Here is a 21,247-nt window from a genome sequence, read left to right as displayed (position 1 = left end):
ATTAGAGAGGTAAAGTTGTTTGTTTACAGTCTCCCTGCTGAGACTGCACTCCAATCTGATCTGTTTACTCACCTTGACCTTTATCTCACATTCATCCCTGACATCTATCCATACCGAGTCAGCAATGATGTCACAGCGCTCATTGTAGTAGTAGCCAATCAGACGGAAGGATGGCACCATATCAGATGTTATCTGCAGGTTGTGTTTAATTGCAGTACCAAATCTGAGAGAACCCTGTGTTATTAGGATCCCACGGCTTAAGACCTGCAACATAGCCAATTTGAAAATGTTTGATATAAAGAACTGTTGCATGTTAGTGTCAGAACAAACCATGTTGTATTCATTTAGATGTGCCTTACCATGTAGTATATAAACCCCTGTCCTGGGCCATTGATGGTGTTATAATTTACAGTCAGGAACTCGCCCACAGAATAGATTCTGTTGTTAAAGGTCATGTAAAGGAAGCTGATGCCCCTCCATCGTGAAGCACGGTAAATTATCTCCTGTCGTTCAAGGCCATCTGCAGACACCTAATGAAGTCAGGGTGTAAATAGTTTAAGTGAACTGAAGCAAAATTAAATGGTTCATTAAAACACCTCTAACTTCTGTTAGGGACACTAACTTTAATGGCAACCCAAAAAGTATTTGGAATATTAAACACAGGAAACACTGCCCCCTCCTGGTCAGTGGTGCCTTGCCAAGATTCTTCAGAGGATGGTAATGCATCAATCTTTACTGGCACACCAGCTGTTGGGGAGCCATCTGGCAAACGTATGATCACCTATAATGACAACAAACAAAAATTGTACTTACAAAATCATCACAGTCATATCCTTAGCTCTGTACCCATTTGTTAGTTTCATGCATACCTTTATATCTAGTGGATATCCAGGATGAAAATATGGGCGAGTCTGAGAGACATCAATGATGTATTTGTGGGAGACAACGGGAAGGTAAATTTCTGCCTCTTGTATTTCACCACCTGGGCAAAAACAATTCAGATATCAGATGCATGAACAATTACAATAATATCCCCAATATCCTCTTCTACTACTACTACTACTTCTTCTCAGGCCCTCAGGAAAGCTGCTCAGCCTTGCTTCCAATTTATTCCAGTGGCCACATATGGTATTGTAGCGAATAATTTCCCTGCAGCCCAGGAAGCATTTTCCTCGTAAACCACCATTGTAAAACTGTTGACAGGACACCTTGAACTGCAAACAAGGTAAATTCTGAATATTTCTATTATGATTTTTGATCCGAGGAAGTTTTATATTTTTAATACTTGACTCGAGTGAAGGAAAATGATATTAGAATCTGTGACGTCATTAACAAAGCTAAGTTAATGAACTGAGTGGAAACTCGTGGGTTGAGCCATCTGAGAAGGTATAACTGCAGCTGGAGCAGCTATGTGATCCACCTACTAGCTACATGACTTGCCCACCATAACCTACACATCAGTCCATGATCAGCTCCCTTCCCCACATCAGCCTGGAAGCCGATGCCCCAACATAATGCTAAGTCAGCGATTATCTAGCTATGAAGTATTGGGATAAAAAAGAGGTCGTTAAGATTAAGGTAAGGGTAATAGGAAGGGTAACATCGCGTTTCTTCTAAAGTAATGAGAAGGCTTTTACCGTCGCAATGGTATGTTTGTCTTGTACTAGTGTAGGGGCATGTTTCGTACGCTACAAACGGAATATGTCTGCAGCTATGCATGTCTCAAGCCACCGAGTGAAATGCTACTGCACAGATTCAGTGGGCTGCATTTCACAGAAGTAAACCAAGAACACTATAACAATTTGTTTCCTTGAAGTAAACCAAGGAAAATATAAAAGAAGGAATGGTCATGGCAACAGTGACAGTGTTCGAGGAGCCAGACTTTGGTGTCAGTCCTGTTGGAGTTAATAGGGTGGGTGCGGCAAATGACACTATAACCCATCATATCTTTGTTGTTTCTTCTTTGACTGAAAAAGCCTTCCACTAGACTAAAAAATGCAAATGTTGACGGTGAAGATTCTTAGTCATCTATGTTAGATAATCATAAGTGCTATATCATGGGCAACTGGACTTGCTTGAATTTCGCCTCACATCCAAGAGACTTCTTCATTTCTAATGGACTGGTGCAGAGTCGCAGGCTTTAAATTCTGTGTGGGTTTGAACTCTTACAGAGTTGTTTAGGTCACATGTGAGTCGTTGACCCACCCAGCCATCTTGTGTGTCATTAGTGTTTTGGACCCATTTAACCCTATAGACACATATGTGACCTCAAAGACTCTGTAAGGATTCATACTCACACAGAGTTTAAAGCCTGCGGCTCTGCAAAAGTCCATTAGAACTGAAGAAGTCTCTTGGATGAGAGGGGAAACGTCTTCAAGAATCTCAAGCAAGTCCAGTTGCCTATGATATAGCACTTATGATTGACTGATGTTTTTTATCTGAATATGCACGTTCATTTGTCTTGTTACTGGTCTCCAAACAGATCATGGTGATCAGCTGTATCTCAGCCTCTGCTGGACAGAGCTATGATCTGTTTGATCTGCTATGATCTGCTATAGTGTCAATAAAATATTCCTGTAACATACAGGTATAATTAGTAGTTTTGTTGGGATTTTGGCACATTCCATAAAATATAGGATTGTGGACATTTACTTTAGCTTGGTAATTCTGTTTACCCACTCTAACACTTGAGTTAAACTGCTGTATTTAAACACATCTCTCATCTCTCATTGAATTCTAATCAGCACCATCCAGATTCATCACAGTGCCCTGGAGGTGCATACCAAGAAACAAAAACAAGCTTTCTGTTCATTTAAAACCAAACATGAGTAAACATTGTACTTAACAGTGCAAGTCACATGCCCCTGTATACAAAACACCAAATATTTGACACAATATGAAATGTATTCTCTATTTACACCATAATGGTTTTAAACTTTTGGGTTTTGTAGGAGGCTGCGGTCTTAAACATTGGTATATGGTGACAGAGTGTCCTGTACTTTGTATGTTGGTGACGAATACTCCCAAGTAGAGTCTTGCTCCACTTTGCGTTAAATCAGACAGGGTTCTGTTCTGCTGTTTTTGGAAGTGCTCCTGTAAGTCAGCAATCTGAAGAGAAGCTTTTGCAGTTCCACCTGTCACCTGCAAGACATGACATAAATTGTTCATTTTCAAGTACTGTGGCATTTAAGAGATAAAATATGTTGCCAGATTATCTGACACCAGATATTGAAATGAGTTGTTTTTTGGAGGGAAATCAGTTTCCTTACTGAACCAGTCAACTCCAGTCCCCTGATAAAGTCAGGCTTTGTTTTTAGACCAGGGGCTGGACCTGTTTTCACAAATCCGAATTGGCAGTGGTAAGCCCCTTTTACTCTCTCACCATGTGAATACCTAGAGAAAATCATTGAAAAATTGTGATTGTTGAAGTTAAGACAAAAAGAGAGTCTGAAAATGTAATGGTAGAGTTTGAGACAAGCAGCCTAAAAACACACAGCAGTCAGCAACAAAGTTCAGCCTGTGGTGAGTTGCCATGCAATGTCTGTGGAAAGCTGTGGCAGCCATTCAGAGCTGCAGTCATTTGATTCTACAGTAAAGTGCAGTCAAACTAAAAGTGGCATATTGCAGCCAGAGAATACCCTCTGCCAATCTGTATTTTGTCGCTTGTTGACTTATGCTATAAATAATTTCTTCCCACCTGAACACATGAACAAGAATCCCAGCTGCAGGGAAATGTAATTATTATGACAAGCCACACTTCACTGCTTCTTGCTGTGTTTTTTGCGTAATGATTATGACATGCTGTTGTACTGAATATCAGCATGGCTGGAATTTGAATCAGGAACCAGGCCGAAGATAGATTTTAGCACTTCTGGTTCTCCGGTCTAAAAGTCAATACGTTTTTTGAATGGGATTTTGGTAAAATGCGTCAAATAAGGTCTGTGGTTAACAAAAGCTTAAGCGAGTTTCAGGTTTTGTTCTACGACATAAAACACGTAAGTAAATACCCTACTTGTGGATTTTGAAGCTTTTACGTGTCGTAAAAAAGGAGGTTGCTAAAGGCAGTTGCTCAATACGACTACAAACCCTGTCAGGGACATTAAACGTCATCCCCCCTGAACAGGCGAGAGTGCTGGCAGTCCGCCATTACAGCTTCTTATTTAGCTTAAACAGTCCGATTTCCCCATTATACAATGTTTTTAAAATAAAGAGGCCGAAATCAGTTGAAAGCTTAGTGGTGGTGACGTCAAGAGTCATGCGACCGTGGAGTAGTCATGTAGGCCGTTAAAGCCTTCCGTTAGCTTTTTACTTCTGGCGATCGCATTTAAGCTTCAAATGTGGTATGAAAGGTGTTCATATGTGAAGATTATCTCGCTGAACAAAACCTAACTAACATTAGCTCAAGTGGGTAGCCAACAACCTTTTTTTATACATCCAAAGAACTTTTATAATAATGAACTGCTTGGCAACCAAACCACATGTCTAAATGAGACAGGCATTTATTTGTCAAAATGCGTAGCCACACAGGACTACTAAAAGGAACAGGCCGTGTAATTGGGATTAATCTTTTAATTGAAGTTTTACGGTAATAATTTATTTGTCTCTGCAAACACAAATAGTTATGCAACTGGACTGTTGCCAAGCACAAAACGAACATTTCTGCTCACTAGCTTGCTGCTCTAGGTCCAAACGTTACCACAGACCAGCTACTTTGTATCATATAAGCCGCATCTGTGTGTTTAGATAGATACATAGATAGATAGATAAAACTTTATTATCCACCGTAGTGGAAATTTGTCTTCGGCCTCTCCAGACACCAAACCACACAAGACAAAACCAGGACACTCAAGACACACAACAGAAAGGAAAAGAAAAGTAAAGCTGAGTAAAGTTGTTGTGCAAATAGGGAAAAAAAAACAAAACAAAAAAAACGGCAACAGCAGGTACAATCATGTTATGTTCAGAGCATGTATGGCATGTGAAGTGAAAGATTTCTTATATATGTTCCGGCTCGCCCTCGGGACTCTGAGACTTTAAGTTTGAACGATGCTGCGCTTTAGCCAATCACAAAGGAGGGGGTGGGGCCGAGACGTGCAGGTGTCCCCAGGAAATGTGTATCTACAGAAACAGCAAGCTCCACGTCCATGGCGACCGCTCCACCCAAAACGCCGTCTCGTCAACGTGATTTTTTTTTTTTTCCACAGGATGTCTTAGTTACAACATGATTGAGCTAACTGGAGTAATTTCATGTCGTATCCGACAACAGGAGGTTTTTAACATATGACATCCTGATGTTAGCTTTGCTGCTGCTGTTAACTGTCCCTGTCAGCTGCAGCCCCTGATGCTCTCTAGACATCGTGATTTCCCAAAACTGAATAAATACCACACATAGCAACACAAAACTGCTTTGCTAGCTCAATCATGTTGTAACTAAGATATCCACTGCAAAAAATATTTTTTTCATGGACCGTTTATTGAGTTACTGAGTTGCTACAGACACTGCTAACGAGGCTAACAGCTAACGGTTAGCCCAGCTAATCTACGATAACCATGTTATTAATTACAAAACGTGCACACAGAAATAGTAATGTTTGTTCAGTCATTGTGTTTATAGACTTTACAAACATCAGATTAGTCTAAACGGTGATATAGTGACGTGAAAAATGTGATGTGTGTGTGTGTGTGTCTATATATATATATATATATATATATATATATATATATATAAACTCTGCTGGTTTTCTGTAAATATTTGTAAACAACAAGGCGATTCCCGGGGGGCACTGCCGGAAGTGAAGGGGTTAAGCAATCCCCGAGGCCCCTGCACTTTCGTTAGTTGAAAAACTACGGGCAGTGCCTCCAGAGGTAAAAGAAGGAAAAAAAATCCTTTTTTTTTAATATTTATTTATTTATTTTTTTTTATTTTACTGATGGATTTCCAGATTGGGAAAGATGCAACTATTCAGCAAGGTCTGAAACAGCTGAGTGACAACCATCTGCCTACTTATTCCTCAGAAGGCTGGATAGGGTCATAGTTTCCTATCTGTTCACAGACAGTACTGTAGCCTGCTTTAGGGTCTCCTACATCAAACCTACCATAAAAGGTGTTCAGATCATTAACAAATCTGCTGCAATCTGCTATATTTACCCTTTGTTTTTCCTGTTCCCTGCCCATCATGACATTTAGTCCCTCCCAAGCTTGTTTTGCATTGGCTGAACAGAACCTTTGCTCGATTTTATTCTTAAAATATATCTTGGCTTTAAAAACTCTCCGCCTAAACTCCTTCTCTTTCTCCCTTATTAAATCCACTTCACCTCTCAAAAATGCAGCCTTTTTCTCATTTAAACATATTTTAAGATCCTTCGAGAGCCATGACTTATTATTACTAAACACCTTGACTGTCTTAGTTTGGATAATAGTGTCCTCACAGAACTTAATGTAACTTGTGATTGTGTCCGTCATTTCATGTGGATCAGCGCATGCATCAGAAAACACGCTCCAGTCTGTGGTGTCAAAACAGTGTCTGAGCTCCTCCTCCCCATCCTCAGACCATTGTTGTACAGTTTTTAGATGAGGTTCCTCACGTCTGACTTTCTGTCTGTATTTTGGGAGGAGATGGATAACATTGTGATCCGATTTTCCAAGAGGAGGCCGGCTCACTGACTTGTATGCGTCAGGGATATTTCCAAAGCACTGGTCCAGTATGCGAGTGGAGCAAGTGGGCGTGGTTACATACTGCTGCAGAGTTGGGAGATATGGTGACAGCTGACAGGTGTTGAAGTCTTCCAAAACAAACACCGGCTGGTCAGCCGATCGGGAGAGAGCAGAATTGTAGCAGTCAGTTATGACTTCGGCAGCTTCTTTATTGTTGGGCCCAGGGACATAAACAAGGATGATGGTGATTTGCCCAAACTCCCGTGGTAGGTAGAACGGTCTGATAGAAACAGACAGTGGCTCGTAGTCTCTAGTGCATACTCTCTGGAGGACTTTGAATTGTGTGGCCCAGGAATTATCAATGTACCTGCAGAGACCTCCACCAATGGATTTGCTATCCCAGTCAGCCCTTATGAGTGAGTATTCCTCCATGTTGACACTTGTGCTGTCCTCGTGGAGCCATGTCCATTTATTTTGCAACTGGTTAAGTATGTTTGTTGACAGTCGCTTTGGTTGCATATGTGCGATGCTGATGAGTTAGCAGCTTAATCAGCACGTTGCATCATCTTCTGATGTCATATGTGCATACCTGGAGATTTGCAGTGAAGCATCCAGGCCTCTTTACTTCCCTTCATCCTTTTCTGACAACCATTCATTATTAAACTTAAATGGTCTGTGTGGGAATATGCTTTTCTTTGTTGTGCAAAGTTTGAAACAATGACCTTTAATGTAGGCAAATTTACAGTTAACGTAAATAATAGTTCAGGACACGTGAGGCACAGTGATGGATGCATAGCTAAAAGTCCCAGTGCTGTTATACTGGTCACAGGGAGTACCACCAGTTGGTCCAGGAGCTTCACCTCAATGATGGAATTAATTAATATATTTTATGTTAATACTGACTCAAGTAACTGGGTATAATTTGATAGCTTACGCAAAACGTTAGCTAGGTAGGCTAATGCTAGCCGTTAGTAACCCTGGCCACAATGTTAGCATCTCCATAAGGCAATGACTTGTATGTGTATTTTTTTTTTTACCTTGCTCTGAAGTTTTTCTGGCATTTGTTACCAAAATTGATAAATGCAGCTTTGCAACTGCAAAACTTAAAGTAAGTAAAGTAAGTTTCATAGGAGCTTGAAGTGTAACTTCAGTACCAGGTCTTAAGCACAGGGCGGCAGGGGCAGTGGTGTAGTGGTAGTTGATGAGGTAGATGGGTAGGTTACAGAGGAGGAGGTGGGTATACTTTCTTATGCATTAACATGTCTTCTTGTCTGACAGGTGGATATGCTGTAAAAGGCCAGAAAAATAGTTGGGTAAAATACCCTGTATAACTGCATTAACAGTGGATGTTGGATGTTGAGCGATTTTCAACCCATAAAATGCCAATTTTTATAAATTTGTCAAAAAGTCAGTATCAACACCAGCGCTGATATGTTCTGTCACAGTACAATTGTATCATGTAGTTTACAGCCCAAAACACATGTTTCTTGTGCTTTAATTAACACTTACCTTGCTGAGATTGTGAAGTCAAACTGTTCAGCACTCAACAAAACATAGCGCTGTTCCATTCCGATGTTCACTTCAAAACTTGGTAAAACTAGGGATAGTAACAATAAAAATGTTTTTAGAGGGAAGAAATTTTATTTGGTAATTTTAAAGAAACGTTAAAATCAAATGAGCTTACCAAATTTTTGGACTTTGAACTCTCGGGAAGCAACATTTGCTTCATCGTCTTTATAGTGTGCTGTAATCTTCCATGTGCCCATTCTTTGTAAACAAAATATACACCAGTTATAATGGTATGCCAAACTTCCTGTGTTGTTATGATAGACACAGTTAACTATGAATCTATTTTAATGTACTTAGAGACATCAGGAATGAAGAAGTAGTCCTGGAGAATTCCTCCCTTTGCAGTCCTAAGGGACTTAATTACTCTGTTTCCAGCAGCATTCTATCATGAAATAATAGAAGCATGAATCATGAAATTAAATCATACAAACATTATTCCTATAGAAAATGTATGTACTTACAAATACTGATATCTGGAACACTTCGTCATGAGGCCTGAATGAGTGGTCAAGAGTGAATATCCTGTATTTCACTAGAAGAAAGATAATCAATGTAAAATGTCTTTAAAGGCAATCACTGTTGAGGGGGGAATTATAGCACATTGCCTTACATTTTTGGACACATTTATTGACTTTGCTTTTACCTTTCTGTGTTGGGTTGTAGATTGGCTGATCAGTCTGAATGAAGATATTGCCCCTGCGTTTTGATACCAGGACATGTGTCTTCTTTAAATCTTGGTCAGAGAACTTTGCCACCAGCAAAAGGTAGGAGTGTTGATAATTTTTTAGGAATCTTGACATTTTTTCCTTCTCTATCTGTAAATATGAAAATTAGACGTTAAGGTTAATGACATCTTATTCCTGTCAGAAATAGTTTGCTTTTAGTATGAGTGCTTTAGTGTCTCATACCATGAGCTCAACTGTTTTGACCTCTCCTTCCACAGTACATTGAGTTGTTTTCTTCTCAGACACTATAGTAGCGCTTGCTTCATGCTCCAAGTAAAGAGTAACAGGAATGTTGAGATAAGTCTTTCCCATCTGGACAGACACTTTCTCGTTAACACCCACATGAAACACTCCAGGGGCTGAGATTAAGAATCTGCACACAATGGTGAAAAATAACATTTACTGTATCCTTTATGGCTATATTTTGTATTCATCAGCCTCTGTGCCTATAAACATCTGCAATCCTGCATATTTCATCTGCTTACATTGTGACAAAATGTCATAAACACATAACATTTGCTGAAAACATGTTGATTATTATGTTTAAGAATATAAAATCTTATAAAACAGCTTATATTAACCCTCTTTGCACTGAACACAGAAAGGTTGGAATCACATTCAATTTTTACATAATGTAGATTCATGCAGCTAGTTCTACATTTACCCGTCGTCCACTGAAGAAGCTGATCCCTCAGTCAAGATCAGGAGCAGTATTGAAAAGACGTAGCACTCCATTGTGTAGCTCCTATTTCTTTGCCTGCTCTGACACCAGCTTCTCATTAACTGAGATTTTGGTATTTACCCGCCCCTGTATTTCTCAATCGTTGGATCTCTCAGTGCCCTCCCTCTGTTTTTTCTTTTTTTTTTTTTTTCCATGATGTCTTTCAAAGAAATATCACTCCTCAGAGTGATGGCTCATGGAGCATGTGCTAACTGGTAATACATAAATTGAGAAAATCATCATGCTGTCAGATATAACATATACAGATGTGTGACATATTCTTTAGTTCAATAATATGTAAATTTATACATACATAAAAATACACAATCTAGACAGATTAATATGAAACGTGAGGACAACAAAGCAGATCAGATCATAGTGAACTGACAGATGCATATCAGACTACAACAGGTTCGATTTTATAAAAGTCAGTTTTATATCACTGCTGCCTGGCGTGCAGCAGGGAAAGTGCTTTTGTTACACAGTGTGGAACCATTTGCTCATCGGTCACTGTGAGTCAGACAGATTTTTCCCATTTCCCAAAGTCTGGGCTCTTTGTGTATTGGATGGAGTCAACACTGTTTACTGGTTCAGGAATGATTTAGAGTGAAGTAGAGCTCAGTAAAATCTGTTAACTTAATTACAACCATTTGTTTGGTGATTCAGATGTTTTAATATATCTCATTAGTTGTAACTAAAGCTGCTTGTTTAACAGATCATAAATCTCTGGTGTAGTTTACTTGTACTTTTATAACCTATTGTACGGGTGTAGTCATCAGTGAACGGATCGTAAGCTGAATGGAATTTAAAAAGCTGCCAAACTGTGTTCTGCTCTGGTAAAATGGAACAGATTTAAGATTTATGACACAGATTTCATCAGATTGTGGATAATAGTAACAAATATATTCAAAGACAAAGTCAGAAACATTTTTCTACATGAACAGCTTGGTTTTCCATCCGTCCATATGTCCACCCATACATCCATCTATACATCCCACTCTTATGAATGTAATATCTCAAAAACGTCCTTAGGGAATTTCTTCAAATGTGGCAAAAATGTCCACTTGGACTCAACAATGAACTAATTCGATTTTGGCGGTCATAGGTCATAAGCCAAGGTCACTGTGACCTTGTCTATCTCATTCTTATGAAGGTGATATGTCAAGAACACCTTGGGGGATTCCTTCGAATTCGGTACAAATGTTCACCTGGACTCAACGATGAACTGATTAGATTTTAGTGGTCAAAGGTCAAGATCACTGTTACCTTGCATCTGTCTTATTCTTGTGAACGTGATATTTAAGAACACATTGAGGGCATTTCTTCATATTTGACACAAACGTCCACTTAAACTTAAAAATGTACTGATCAGAATCTTGCAGTCAAAGGTCAAGGTCACTGTGACCTCCTCACGAAACATGTTTTTGGCCAAAACTCAAGAATTCATGTTACTGTGACAAAACTGCATATAAATGTCTGATAGAGTATAATGATGAAGTGACAAAAGGTCAAAAGTCATCTTTACTGTGACATCATAATGTTCTGCATGAACACTTTTTTTGGCCATTACTTAACTTCATATCTCAAGAAAAGAAGGGGAGACATTTTGTTGGATACCGAATTGGCAACACTAATCTTGGATGCCCACTGTAAAACTGTGCTGATAGTATAGATCTTCTGTGCTGTCGGGTTGAAGATGTACAGTACAGGCCAAAAGTTTGGACACACCTTCTCATTCAATGCGTTTTCTTTATTTTCATGACTATTTACATTGTAGATTCTCACTGAAGGCATCAGAACTACGAATGAACACATGTGGAGTTATGTACTTAACAAAAAAAGGTGAAATAACTGAAAACATGTTTTATATTCTAGTTTCTTCAAAATAGCCACCCTTTGCTCTGATTACTGCTTTGCACACTCTTGGCATTCTCTCGATGAGCTTCAAGAGGTAGTCACCTGAAATGGTTTTCCAATAGTCTTGAAGGAGTTCCCAGAGGTGTTTAGCACTTGTTGGCCCCTTTGCCTTCACTCTGCGGTCCAGCTCACCCCAAACCGTCTCGATTGGGTTCAGGTCCGGTGACTGTGGAGGCCAGGTCATCTGCCGCAGCACTCCATCACTCTCCTTCTTGGTCAAATAGCCCTTACACAGCCTGGAGGTGTGTTTGGGGTCATTGTCCTGTTGAAAAATAAATGATCGTCCAACTAAACGCAAACCGGATGGGATGGCATGTCGCTGCAGGATGCTGTGGTAGCCATGCTGGTTCAGTGTGCCTTCAATTTTGAATAAATCCCCAACAGTGTCACCAGCAAAACACCCCCACACCATCACACCTCCTCCTCCATGCTTCACAGTGGGAACCAGGCATGTGGAATCCATCCGTTCACCTTTTCTGCGTCTCACAAAGACACGGCGGTTGGAACCAAAGATCTCAAATTTGGACTCATCAGACCAAAGCACAGATTTCCACTGGTCTAATGTCCATTCCTTGTGTTTCTTGGCCCAAACAAATCTCTTCTGCTTGTTGCCTCTCCTTAGCAGTGGTTTCCTAGCAGCTATTTGACCATGTAGTCTCCTCTTAACAGTTGTTCTAGAGATGGGTCTGCTGCTAGAACTCTGTGTGGCATTCATCTGGTCTCTGATCTGAGCTGCTGTTAACTTGCCATTTCTGAGGCTGGTGACTCGGATGAACTTATCCTCAGAAGCAGAGGTGACTCTTGGTCTTCCTTTCCTGGGTCGGTCCTCATGTGTGCCAGTTTCGTTGTAGCGCTTGATGGTTTTTGCGACTCCACTTGGGGACACATTTAAAGTTTTTGCAATTTTCCGGACTGACTGACCTTCATTTCTTAAAGTAATGATGGCCACTGGTTTTTCTTTAGTTAGCTGATTGGTTCTTGCCATAATATGAATTTTAACAGTTGTCCAATAGGGCTGTCGGCTGTGTATTAACCTGACTTCTGCACAACACAACTGATGGTCCCAACCCCATTGATAAAGCAAGAAATTCCACTAATTAACCCTGATAAGGCACACCTGTGAAGTGGAAACCATTTCAGGTGGCTACCTCTTGAAGCTCATGGAGAGAATGCCAAGAGTGTGCAAAGCAGTAATCAGAGCAAAGGGTGGCTATTTTGAAGAAACTAGAATATAAAACATGTTTTCAGTTATTTCACCTTTTTTTGTTAAGTACATAACTCCACGTGTTCATTCATAGTTTTGATGCCTTCAGTGAGAATCTACAATGTAAATAGTCATGAAAATAAAGAAAACGCATTGAATGAGAAGGTGTGTCCAAACTTTTGGCCTGTACTGTATGTGCAGCATCCATGTTTTCACAGACATGGATTTGAACTGTAAGTGCAACTTAAAGGGTTCACAGAGGCATTCAAGTGCAAGGCAGCAAATCTAGTTTGGTTAAATTTAGAATAAACCAAAACTGTAAATGCATTATATTGTTACATCTTTATAGAAACTTTACTTCACTGTTACAGGTCTGGGGTTAATATTAACACCAATAAACATCCATATCAAAGTTTTTGGAAGAATTTATTTTGCAATACAAGAACTAGAGCTGTTGAGTTTTGTTGTTGTTTTGAATTTGAGCAAAAGTATACACACAGTTATACACATAATTAAAGGCCCTGTATAATCCAAAGACATATTTGGCACATGTAAGGAACATCTCTGTCAGCCTCCATTTTGTGTAATCCTAACAAGAGCTCCATGTGTTTAGTTTACTTCTTTCTTCAAAATGATATTATATTAATACCTAAATCAATGTGTCACTCAGGGTTGGCAGATTGTCATAGCTGCAGAGGTATCGCGTCGTCCCAGCGCTATCCGTCACAAATTCTAGCCGACCAATGGAGAAGCAAAACCAGAATCAGCATTGGTTCAGCTTTTGATCGTTGGTGTCAGCTGAAGGCAGAAAAAGGGCTAAAAAGCCATGCAGAGGTTGCCGCTTTCCTTCTGGACAGGTAAGCTAATGTTTGCTAACTAACGTAGCAGGGTTGTAAAAACATATACACAGCAAGGAGCATCACCAGTCCTCAGAGATTCGTGTTCGTGCAGCCGCTGCTTCACCCTCGTCTGCTCGTTGGCCCTCTCTCTCTATCCTCATCTGCTCTTCAATTTGTAGGAGCTCCTCATCCATATACTCGGGCTCAAATAAGTACCGGCGGCCATCGTAATAAAAGGGCTCATCCTCGTTCTCGAAATCGGGTAAATATGCAGCCATGATACCGATGCAGTAAAACTCTGAACTGTACTCCGGGACAACCAGCACCACTCTGTGTGGCGCTCAGCATGGCTCCTCTGTTTTCTTCAGGCAACAAGCAAAGCTCTCGCGAGATGACGTCACAGCCGGGAGGAGGTGAAGGGTCAGGGAAACGCTTAGTATGCTATTTACAGAGATAGCACTGGCGATCTGAACCGGTCAGTGGCGAAAAAAAGCACTTTTAATGCGCAAACTTATACGGGACGCATTTGCCCCCATATCTACCTCGCATCCGCCTCCCTCAATACTGAACCAATTTTAAAACAACTTGTACCTATGAATCATATGCACACATACGCATGGGGAAATAGGACCCAGGTTGAAAAATACCGAAGTTATCCTTTAATAATCAACGTCAACAAATAGTATAAAATCCAGTACGGGTCCTGCAAAGTCAAACTTTTTCACAACAGTTTAAATGCAGTCTCTTCTTTGCACACAGCTCCATTACATTTAATGAATTCCCATGTTGATCTGCGTAAGCAGTATCTCAGTGCGTATTGATGTTGTTTCACTATCATGACTATGAGTATACAAGGTGAAAAAAGAGCTCTAAACTAAACTCTAAATCTAAGCTGAAAATGTTAGTCAAATGAAACAGATTTGTCTGTTTCACTGTCTGCAGCCATTTATCTTGTAATCATCTGTAAATGTATTAAACCCAGCGCAGGCAGCTTTACGTGCAGATTTTTTACATTTTTTCTCTGTAGGCTTTCTTTCAACCCAGGTGTTTGACTCCAACAGATACTGCATCCTACAGAAAGAGGGAGAGAATGAACAGAAATTGAAATAGTCAGTGTAAAATTGTACTTTTATTAGTATTGAAATAGTATTGATACTTACTCTCCATATGAGTCGGTTGTAGAGCCATCTTTGCCCATGATGAGATACTGTTTTCCCAGTTCTAGCTGTCCTTTACAGTGACGCCTCTTAGCAAACACTCGAACAGAATTCTCACTCACATGGATATCTTCATCTGGCAAATAGGTGATTGTCATTATGTTAAGATGGATCGTCTAAGCATAAACAATCAAAGTTCAGTGTTACAGCATCTGCTTTACTTACGGGATCTGAGGACCTCGTTTACTTTAATTTTGTACAGCTCAAAGTTACTCTTCATGGAAACACTGAGGACTTCAACAATGTATGCTGAAATAAAACAAAGTGTCACTATATGAAAGTAAAGGTTTGAGATTTTGATAGTCAAGGTAATATTAGTTTACACCATAACGTCTTGTGTGCAGTACTGACCGTAATCTACTGTAGGGTAGAAGCAAGCATGTTGTAAACGGTGATTCTTTACGATTCTTTGACCTCTTCCCAGTTGAAATGTATTTTGTATTTTATGACAGGGTTCTAAAGGAAAGATGAATATGATAATTTTAATTATTTACACAAACCTGAAGTGTAAAGCTACATTTATTAACAGGTGTTTGTCGGCATGGATCTCAGAGTAATGGCCTACTTTCTGCACACTGGCACACATCCTCTGAACACAGTTTGGAGACCACCTTGCTTCTTTGGGGGGCAGAGTAGAACACGGTACACTTTCTGTCTGCAAGGAAAGCACGAATACTTCATAAATGCCTGGTACACAAAAGCATCCCCTCTATCCTGACAAAACAAATTGTAGAAATATGAAATGAAAAGCTTACTTGGTTCATAATAATCATAGAACACAGCTGGAGCGGGCTGTAGAAGGCCAATTGGTACTCTCTGTATAGCATCAAAACTAATGCATTCCTCTGATTGGAGGAGCTAGAGTGAGAGCAAAAAACCCTTTTAGTACTGGATATGTAAAATTTGTCTGTATGTAAAAAGATTTCAGCCTTACCTCATTGAAGTAGAGCAACACTCTTCCATAGGAGACCTCATAATGGGAAATGTACCGTTCAGGTTCGTCTTTTAGCTACAAGGAGACCGTTTTTAACTATATTATCTTTTCAAATTTTTTATGATTTTCTCATTGTTATGAATCCAAAGGTTGACTTAGCTTAGAAAAAACACTAGAAATGGGAAAACAGGTAGCCTGGCTCTGTCCAAAGGTAACAAAATTTGCGTTTATAAACTATAAAGATGACTCATTAGCACGTATCCTGTACATTTAATCCTTACAAAAAACAAAGTTTAAAAACAGCAGATCGCTGTTTTACAGGGGGTTGTCGGACTAGGAGACGGACTAGGAGTAGTAACTTCCTGGAGTCTCTGATGTTTGCCAGGTAACAAGTAGTTAACTTTTTACATTTATATGTATACAGGCTTCCACTTTTAACTTTCTACCCAAGAACCAGATATTTTCTGACATAGTCACTAATCTTTTGCACCAATTTAGCCTGGAGACTTTCCATCCAAATTCCAACTGTCAATCACCTAAGCTTTTCTATTGAGGAAATGAACGAGACAGGCAACTGAAATCGCTTCTCCCACTTTGCAGTGATGATGACAATGATGAAGAGGAGGTAGAGAGAGCTACTAACCCTGTCCAGGTTTTGAGTTACAGCCTCAAATCCACTTAGCAGTGTGATGTCAGCAATGGCCATTCCTGTGAGATTGGTGTTTGGGCTGTGACTACAAACAGGAAAACAATGAAAAATACAGGTTTGGAGACGCACTGATTTATGACTTTCTTATGCAAAGTAGGGATGCACTGAATATTCGGTAACCAGATATATTCGGACGAATATTGCAAAAAAACACACATTCGGTATTCGGTGGAATAAGTTAAAAGCAAGGCCGAATAATAGCGGCGTGTTTTGATAACGCAATCAAACAGCGTGCCGTGACGGGCTGAGTAAAATGTCGGCAGTGTGGCGATCCGTCCATCATGGCACTCGCATTTGCGACTAAAAATAGTTTTGAGCGAGCAAAATATGCTTAAATCATTCAGCACGCTGTGCGAGCAGCCTACAGATTTCAACCACTAGCAGAAACGAAAGGCGAATCCCATTGGTTGTGGGTTGAACGGGAGTCACAGACACAGACAGTAATGTATTCTTGTCAAATACGGCAGCCATCGGCTTACCGGCGACGGGAAGTCAGCTCCAATAATATCCTCTTCTTGGCATCATGACTACCCAAAAGTACCTGAACACAGACCGTACGTGATGTGTCAGAGGAGAAACGAGCCATTCACAGCCCATAAACCTCACCGCACTTTAGGGACTGTTCTTTACTTATGAAGGGGAGGAGGGTGGCTGGTTGATTCTTATTTTATTTTTTGATCCCCCCTATGTTCATCACTCATTGATGCTGTTTTTGAAGTATGAATAAGTCAATAAGTAATTTATTCCATTGAAATATTGTTGATGTATTATAGAAAAGTGATTTATCTTTTTATAAATGACAAAAGGCACATCTGCCTCATTTTCGCTGTGGTATTGTGATACTACTCAGAACATGATATTTTCACTGGTATCGTACAGTGGGATCCAATTTTGGTACTGTGACAACACTAATCTGGAGGGGGTTCATCTGCAAAAACTAATGAAAAACTAAACAACAATATTCGGTATTTGGTACTCGGTATTCGGCCCAGCGTTTAATATTATTCGGCTTCGGCCACAAATTTTCATTTCGGTGCATCCCTAATGCAAAGTTTGTCTCATTAATGCTTATAAAGAGCAAATGTGACATGAGTCTCATTCAGCTAACCTGACACAGATTGTGTAGATGAGAGTCTCATCTGACTTTACATCGTTATCAACATCTCTCCTGTTTCGGGTGCGAGCATCAAACCGCTCATTCGCTGATCGCGGCACTCGCATGTCCTTCTCCACCACGTCCTCCTCCACCACCTCATCGTTGTTATCGTAGTCGTCATAGTACTCATAATTTTCTATGACCTTAGCTTGAGAGACAGAGATTAATGTAACTATGTCAGCACTAGTGTGGCTGTGACTTGTTATCAGTGACAAAACCTCACCAGTGTACTTCACTTTTCCCTCCACTGTGACTCTGATAGACACTTGGTCACAATCGTCCTTGGGGTCCATTTGATGGTAAGCTTTTAGAATCTGCCAAAGAGAGGTGACTTACTGTAAATCATGTGATCTTTAGCATATCTACAGACATCAATCAAACTTACTTTCAGCTTGGTATCGCCTTTTCCTGTCAACTGCACATTTATGTTGCTCCCTGAAAATTTCTGGGGCAAAAGACACACACACACACACACACACACACACACACACACACACAGACAAGAAGTCATCTAAGAATGAGGTTGAATATTTATGTGTGTTTAAGTGTAATTCTGAAAATACTCTATGATACCTTGAGGTTTGTTTCCACCTTCTCCTTCTTATTTTCCAGTGCAAGCCTTACAATGTCTCTCTTTCCTTGGACTGTGAACTCTGCAATCAGATTTGCATCAGGACTGATGGACCTCTTTAGCTCATACTCTGCAAGGGCTTCCAAAGCCATGATGGTATCCTGAGCACAGTCATCACAAATTAATAGCATTTCAAAATATACAATTGGTAACTATTATATGTATGTAGGTATGTATATATGTATATATATATGTATATATATATATATATATATATATATATATATATATATATATATATATATATATATATATACATATATACATATATAACTTATTGTCATGGGTTTTACTAAAGTTACCAACAACAGCTTTAAAGAGTAACTAAACCTCTGCTTAATCTCTACAATGATGGATAATCTGGACTTCACTGTATGATGTGGAACCACAGGGAAACAGGGACGATGTACAAAGACGGGGGTTCTTTGATTGTTGGTGCTTGAACCCAATCACCTGTGATGATTTGTAGCCTCCAAAGTAGTTTTCTTGGGTGGTTAACCAGCAGGCTGTTTTGTCTGCCCACTCGGTATGCCCAAGTTCCACTGCAGCGAGGAGGGCATAGGCTGTAGTCTCTACTGTAATGCCATCCGCCCTTTCCTTATTCTGTTGGTTGGCATTAGCTGTCCACAAATAACAGCCATTCTTCCCTGATAATTAGAAATGGACAGTAAGTAAAAATCAAAACAATTTCAAACAATAGCATTTTCTGATACACTATTTTGTTGAACATAATATTTTGACCAAAACAAATATATTTATTCTTGGGGTTGGGTGATATGTAAATATGAGATGGCATAAATTTGTCAACTGACACATACTGCTCACACCATGGTAACCATCTCTTTAACATCTCTGGGTGTATTAGACATTGCTGTAAATCAATTGGAAGTACTGCTTTACTGTATGACATATTTTATCTATTCTATATCACCCACGCCTATTAGCTTTGAATAGACATGCCTTCAGTAGCTAGTGCTTGAAGTTTAGTCCAGGCAGATGAATGATCTGTTCCCTGTGGCAGACAAACTGCCAGACAGTAGGCTGTGATGGCAACAGCATAGGGATGTTGAAGCTCCTCGAGGTGTGACAGGAGATATGCTGTTGCATTTGAAATGCTTGCTTCCTGGTAGAAAGTAGTAAGAAGTCAGTCGGTACATTTTTTCACTTAATCTTATTTGCAAACTATGCATTGACAGCAGTGTATTAAAGTACATTAAATATAAAACTATAGATATGAACAAGGCCATCCCCACAATTTTTTTAAGACATTTCACTCAAAATCACAAATGTTAACTTCATGTTGGTGCTAAAGGAAGTGTCTGGTAACCAAAATCATGAGGATACATAGCCTGGGCCTCATTATCTGTAGAAAATGCTGTGACAGTCACTGTCATAGAAGTTCATCCTCTTGGCAACATGAGTGCCTGTAAAAAATTGCTTGACAATCAAAAATAAGAGTGTCGAGATATTTCAGTCTGGACCAATGTGGTGGACTGACAAACATTGCCATTCCAAAAGCAACACCACTAGCATGGCCAAAAACAGTTACCCAGGACAGTAAGTCTTTCTATTATCTCACCGCATCATTTCTCAGTTCAGTTTGCAGGAACTGAAGGGACTGTTTCAGTGCAAGAGTTATGAAAGCTGTCATGGATGTATCTTCGTCTTTGCCTTTCTACATTAAACACAGAGACAATATTGCATTCAAACCACTGCTACTGAGTTTGCTGCCACATCCAATACTGTTATAATATATGTATGTGCATGTTCTAACAAATATGTGATGAAGATTACCATTACTCCTCTGTGAAGCACTCGTTCTGGGTCATCGAATGACCCATCAGTCTTCTGTACTGAGAGCAAGTAACTAACTGGTTGCCTGATCTCTTCTTCTGGTACGACCCTAGCCTTCCTGCCCTGCTCACCAAAAGCCACTGACTGACGCTGTGCCACCAGTGATAGCACTTTGACTACAAGGGCAGTCAACCTGAGGACAAGAGAGAGAAAAGTAAGGGAGACAATTGGATGGAAAAAGCTAAATCACAATTTGAGATACTGGTAATTAGGAAAGTTTTACTGTTTGCGATATTTGAAGTAACTACCACACATCAAAAATCAACTACAGTAAGAAATTTGAAGAAATTTCAATGTGAACGCTGGATGTTAAAAAGCTGACAACACACTGCATTGCAGACTTAGGGCCCATACACATGCCACGTTTTTCATGCCCTCAAATTCATTGTTTTCAAGGTAGACGCACGGAAGGCATGCTCAAAAGTGAGACACTGCCACGATGCAAAAGTGTTCCCGAGCGCCTGTTTTTCAGGGTGAAATGGCTTCGCCCTGACATAAACAAGAGTTCAACTGTTGAAACACAGCAGCATGCACTGCATGTCATGTGAACGGAACAACCAATTTTAGCAAGCAGAAATCTTTCCCTTCTTCTATAAAATCAGTCTGTGGTAAATATCGAGGAGAAGTTGAGCATTTTAGTGTTGGGCTACCTTGAGCTTTACATTTGTCCCACGGACAATATTGTATGCATAATACACACATAAGATTCCCTGCCTGGAGGAAGATCAGCTCTGCACTCAGGATTTCTGGTCACTAGGCTATGATACAGAGCTGGTTTTGGTTATTTTGCAGCATCATGTGCAAACTGTCTCTGTGATCTTTAAAGTTGGCACAGATTAAGCCCAAGAATAGCACCCAGCACCCAACCTTTCGCTTTCAAGGTGGTTAAAATGTGGCATGTATATGAGCCCTTAAATGTGTAGGAAGATGGTGAGATAGTAGGAATCGCCGTAAAAGTGAGAGTGGAGTTAGTGAGGCCCTGTTTACACGACAACGGTCTCTCTAAAAACGGAAAAGTCTGTCCTTTGCGTTTTAAAAAACTTCTGCGTTTACATGACAACGTTATTGAAACGATCCCCGTTCACACGGAGCTACAAAATCTACTGGAAACGCTGT

The 21,247-nt window shown here is 40.0% G+C and overlaps 2 protein-coding genes across 3 annotated transcripts in view; both read right to left on the bottom strand.

Moving 5' to 3' along the window:
* Window positions 1–9,901, bottom strand: part of LOC117265846 (complement C4-B-like) — a 30,088-nt gene extending 20,187 nt beyond the window's left edge. Inside the window, exons 1-13 of the mRNA XM_078171811.1 lie at window positions 9,614–9,901; window positions 9,133–9,322; window positions 8,868–9,039; window positions 8,686–8,756; window positions 8,518–8,606; window positions 8,340–8,422; window positions 8,165–8,252; window positions 3,270–3,393; window positions 3,000–3,141; window positions 870–982; window positions 623–781; window positions 360–530; window positions 73–264 (exon numbers count right to left, since the gene is read on the bottom strand). Of these exons, the coding sequence (XP_078027937.1) occupies window positions 73–264; window positions 360–530; window positions 623–781; window positions 870–982; window positions 3,000–3,141; window positions 3,270–3,393; window positions 8,165–8,252; window positions 8,340–8,422; window positions 8,518–8,606; window positions 8,686–8,756; window positions 8,868–9,039; window positions 9,133–9,322; window positions 9,614–9,729 (1,710 nt within the window). The 5' untranslated portion in view covers window positions 9,730–9,901. The remainder of the gene's footprint in view (window positions 1–72; window positions 265–359; window positions 531–622; window positions 782–869; window positions 983–2,999; window positions 3,142–3,269; window positions 3,394–8,164; window positions 8,253–8,339; window positions 8,423–8,517; window positions 8,607–8,685; window positions 8,757–8,867; window positions 9,040–9,132; window positions 9,323–9,613) is intronic.
* Window positions 9,902–13,203: 3,302 nt separating this feature from the next.
* Window positions 13,204–21,247, bottom strand: part of LOC117265847 (complement C4-B-like) — a 33,791-nt gene continuing 25,747 nt past the window's right edge. For both annotated transcript variants that reach the window (XM_078171812.1, XM_078171813.1), the window contains 16 exons: window positions 20,072–20,264; window positions 19,857–19,952; window positions 19,238–19,400; window positions 18,731–18,924; window positions 18,220–18,378; window positions 18,032–18,091; window positions 17,870–17,960; window positions 17,599–17,794; window positions 16,425–16,515; window positions 15,782–15,856; window positions 15,603–15,705; window positions 15,413–15,502; window positions 15,199–15,303; window positions 15,013–15,096; window positions 14,791–14,923; window positions 13,204–14,701 (listed from right to left, as the gene is read on the bottom strand). In XM_078171812.1, coding sequence (XP_078027938.1) covers window positions 14,560–14,701; window positions 14,791–14,923; window positions 15,013–15,096; window positions 15,199–15,303; window positions 15,413–15,502; window positions 15,603–15,705; window positions 15,782–15,856; window positions 16,425–16,515; window positions 17,599–17,794; window positions 17,870–17,960; window positions 18,032–18,091; window positions 18,220–18,378; window positions 18,731–18,924; window positions 19,238–19,400; window positions 19,857–19,952; window positions 20,072–20,264 — 1,975 coding nt within the window. In that variant the 3' untranslated portion in view covers window positions 13,204–14,559. The remainder of the gene's footprint in view (window positions 14,702–14,790; window positions 14,924–15,012; window positions 15,097–15,198; window positions 15,304–15,412; window positions 15,503–15,602; window positions 15,706–15,781; window positions 15,857–16,424; window positions 16,516–17,598; window positions 17,795–17,869; window positions 17,961–18,031; window positions 18,092–18,219; window positions 18,379–18,730; window positions 18,925–19,237; window positions 19,401–19,856; window positions 19,953–20,071; window positions 20,265–21,247) is intronic.

Source organism: Epinephelus lanceolatus, chromosome 10 (assembly GCF_041903045.1).
Source record: "Epinephelus lanceolatus isolate andai-2023 chromosome 10, ASM4190304v1, whole genome shotgun sequence".
NCBI classification, from domain to species: Eukaryota; Metazoa; Chordata; class Actinopteri; order Perciformes; family Serranidae; genus Epinephelus; species Epinephelus lanceolatus.
The sequence above is the reverse complement of the archived record's forward strand: the minus strand, read 5'-3'. Positions and strand labels throughout refer to the sequence as shown.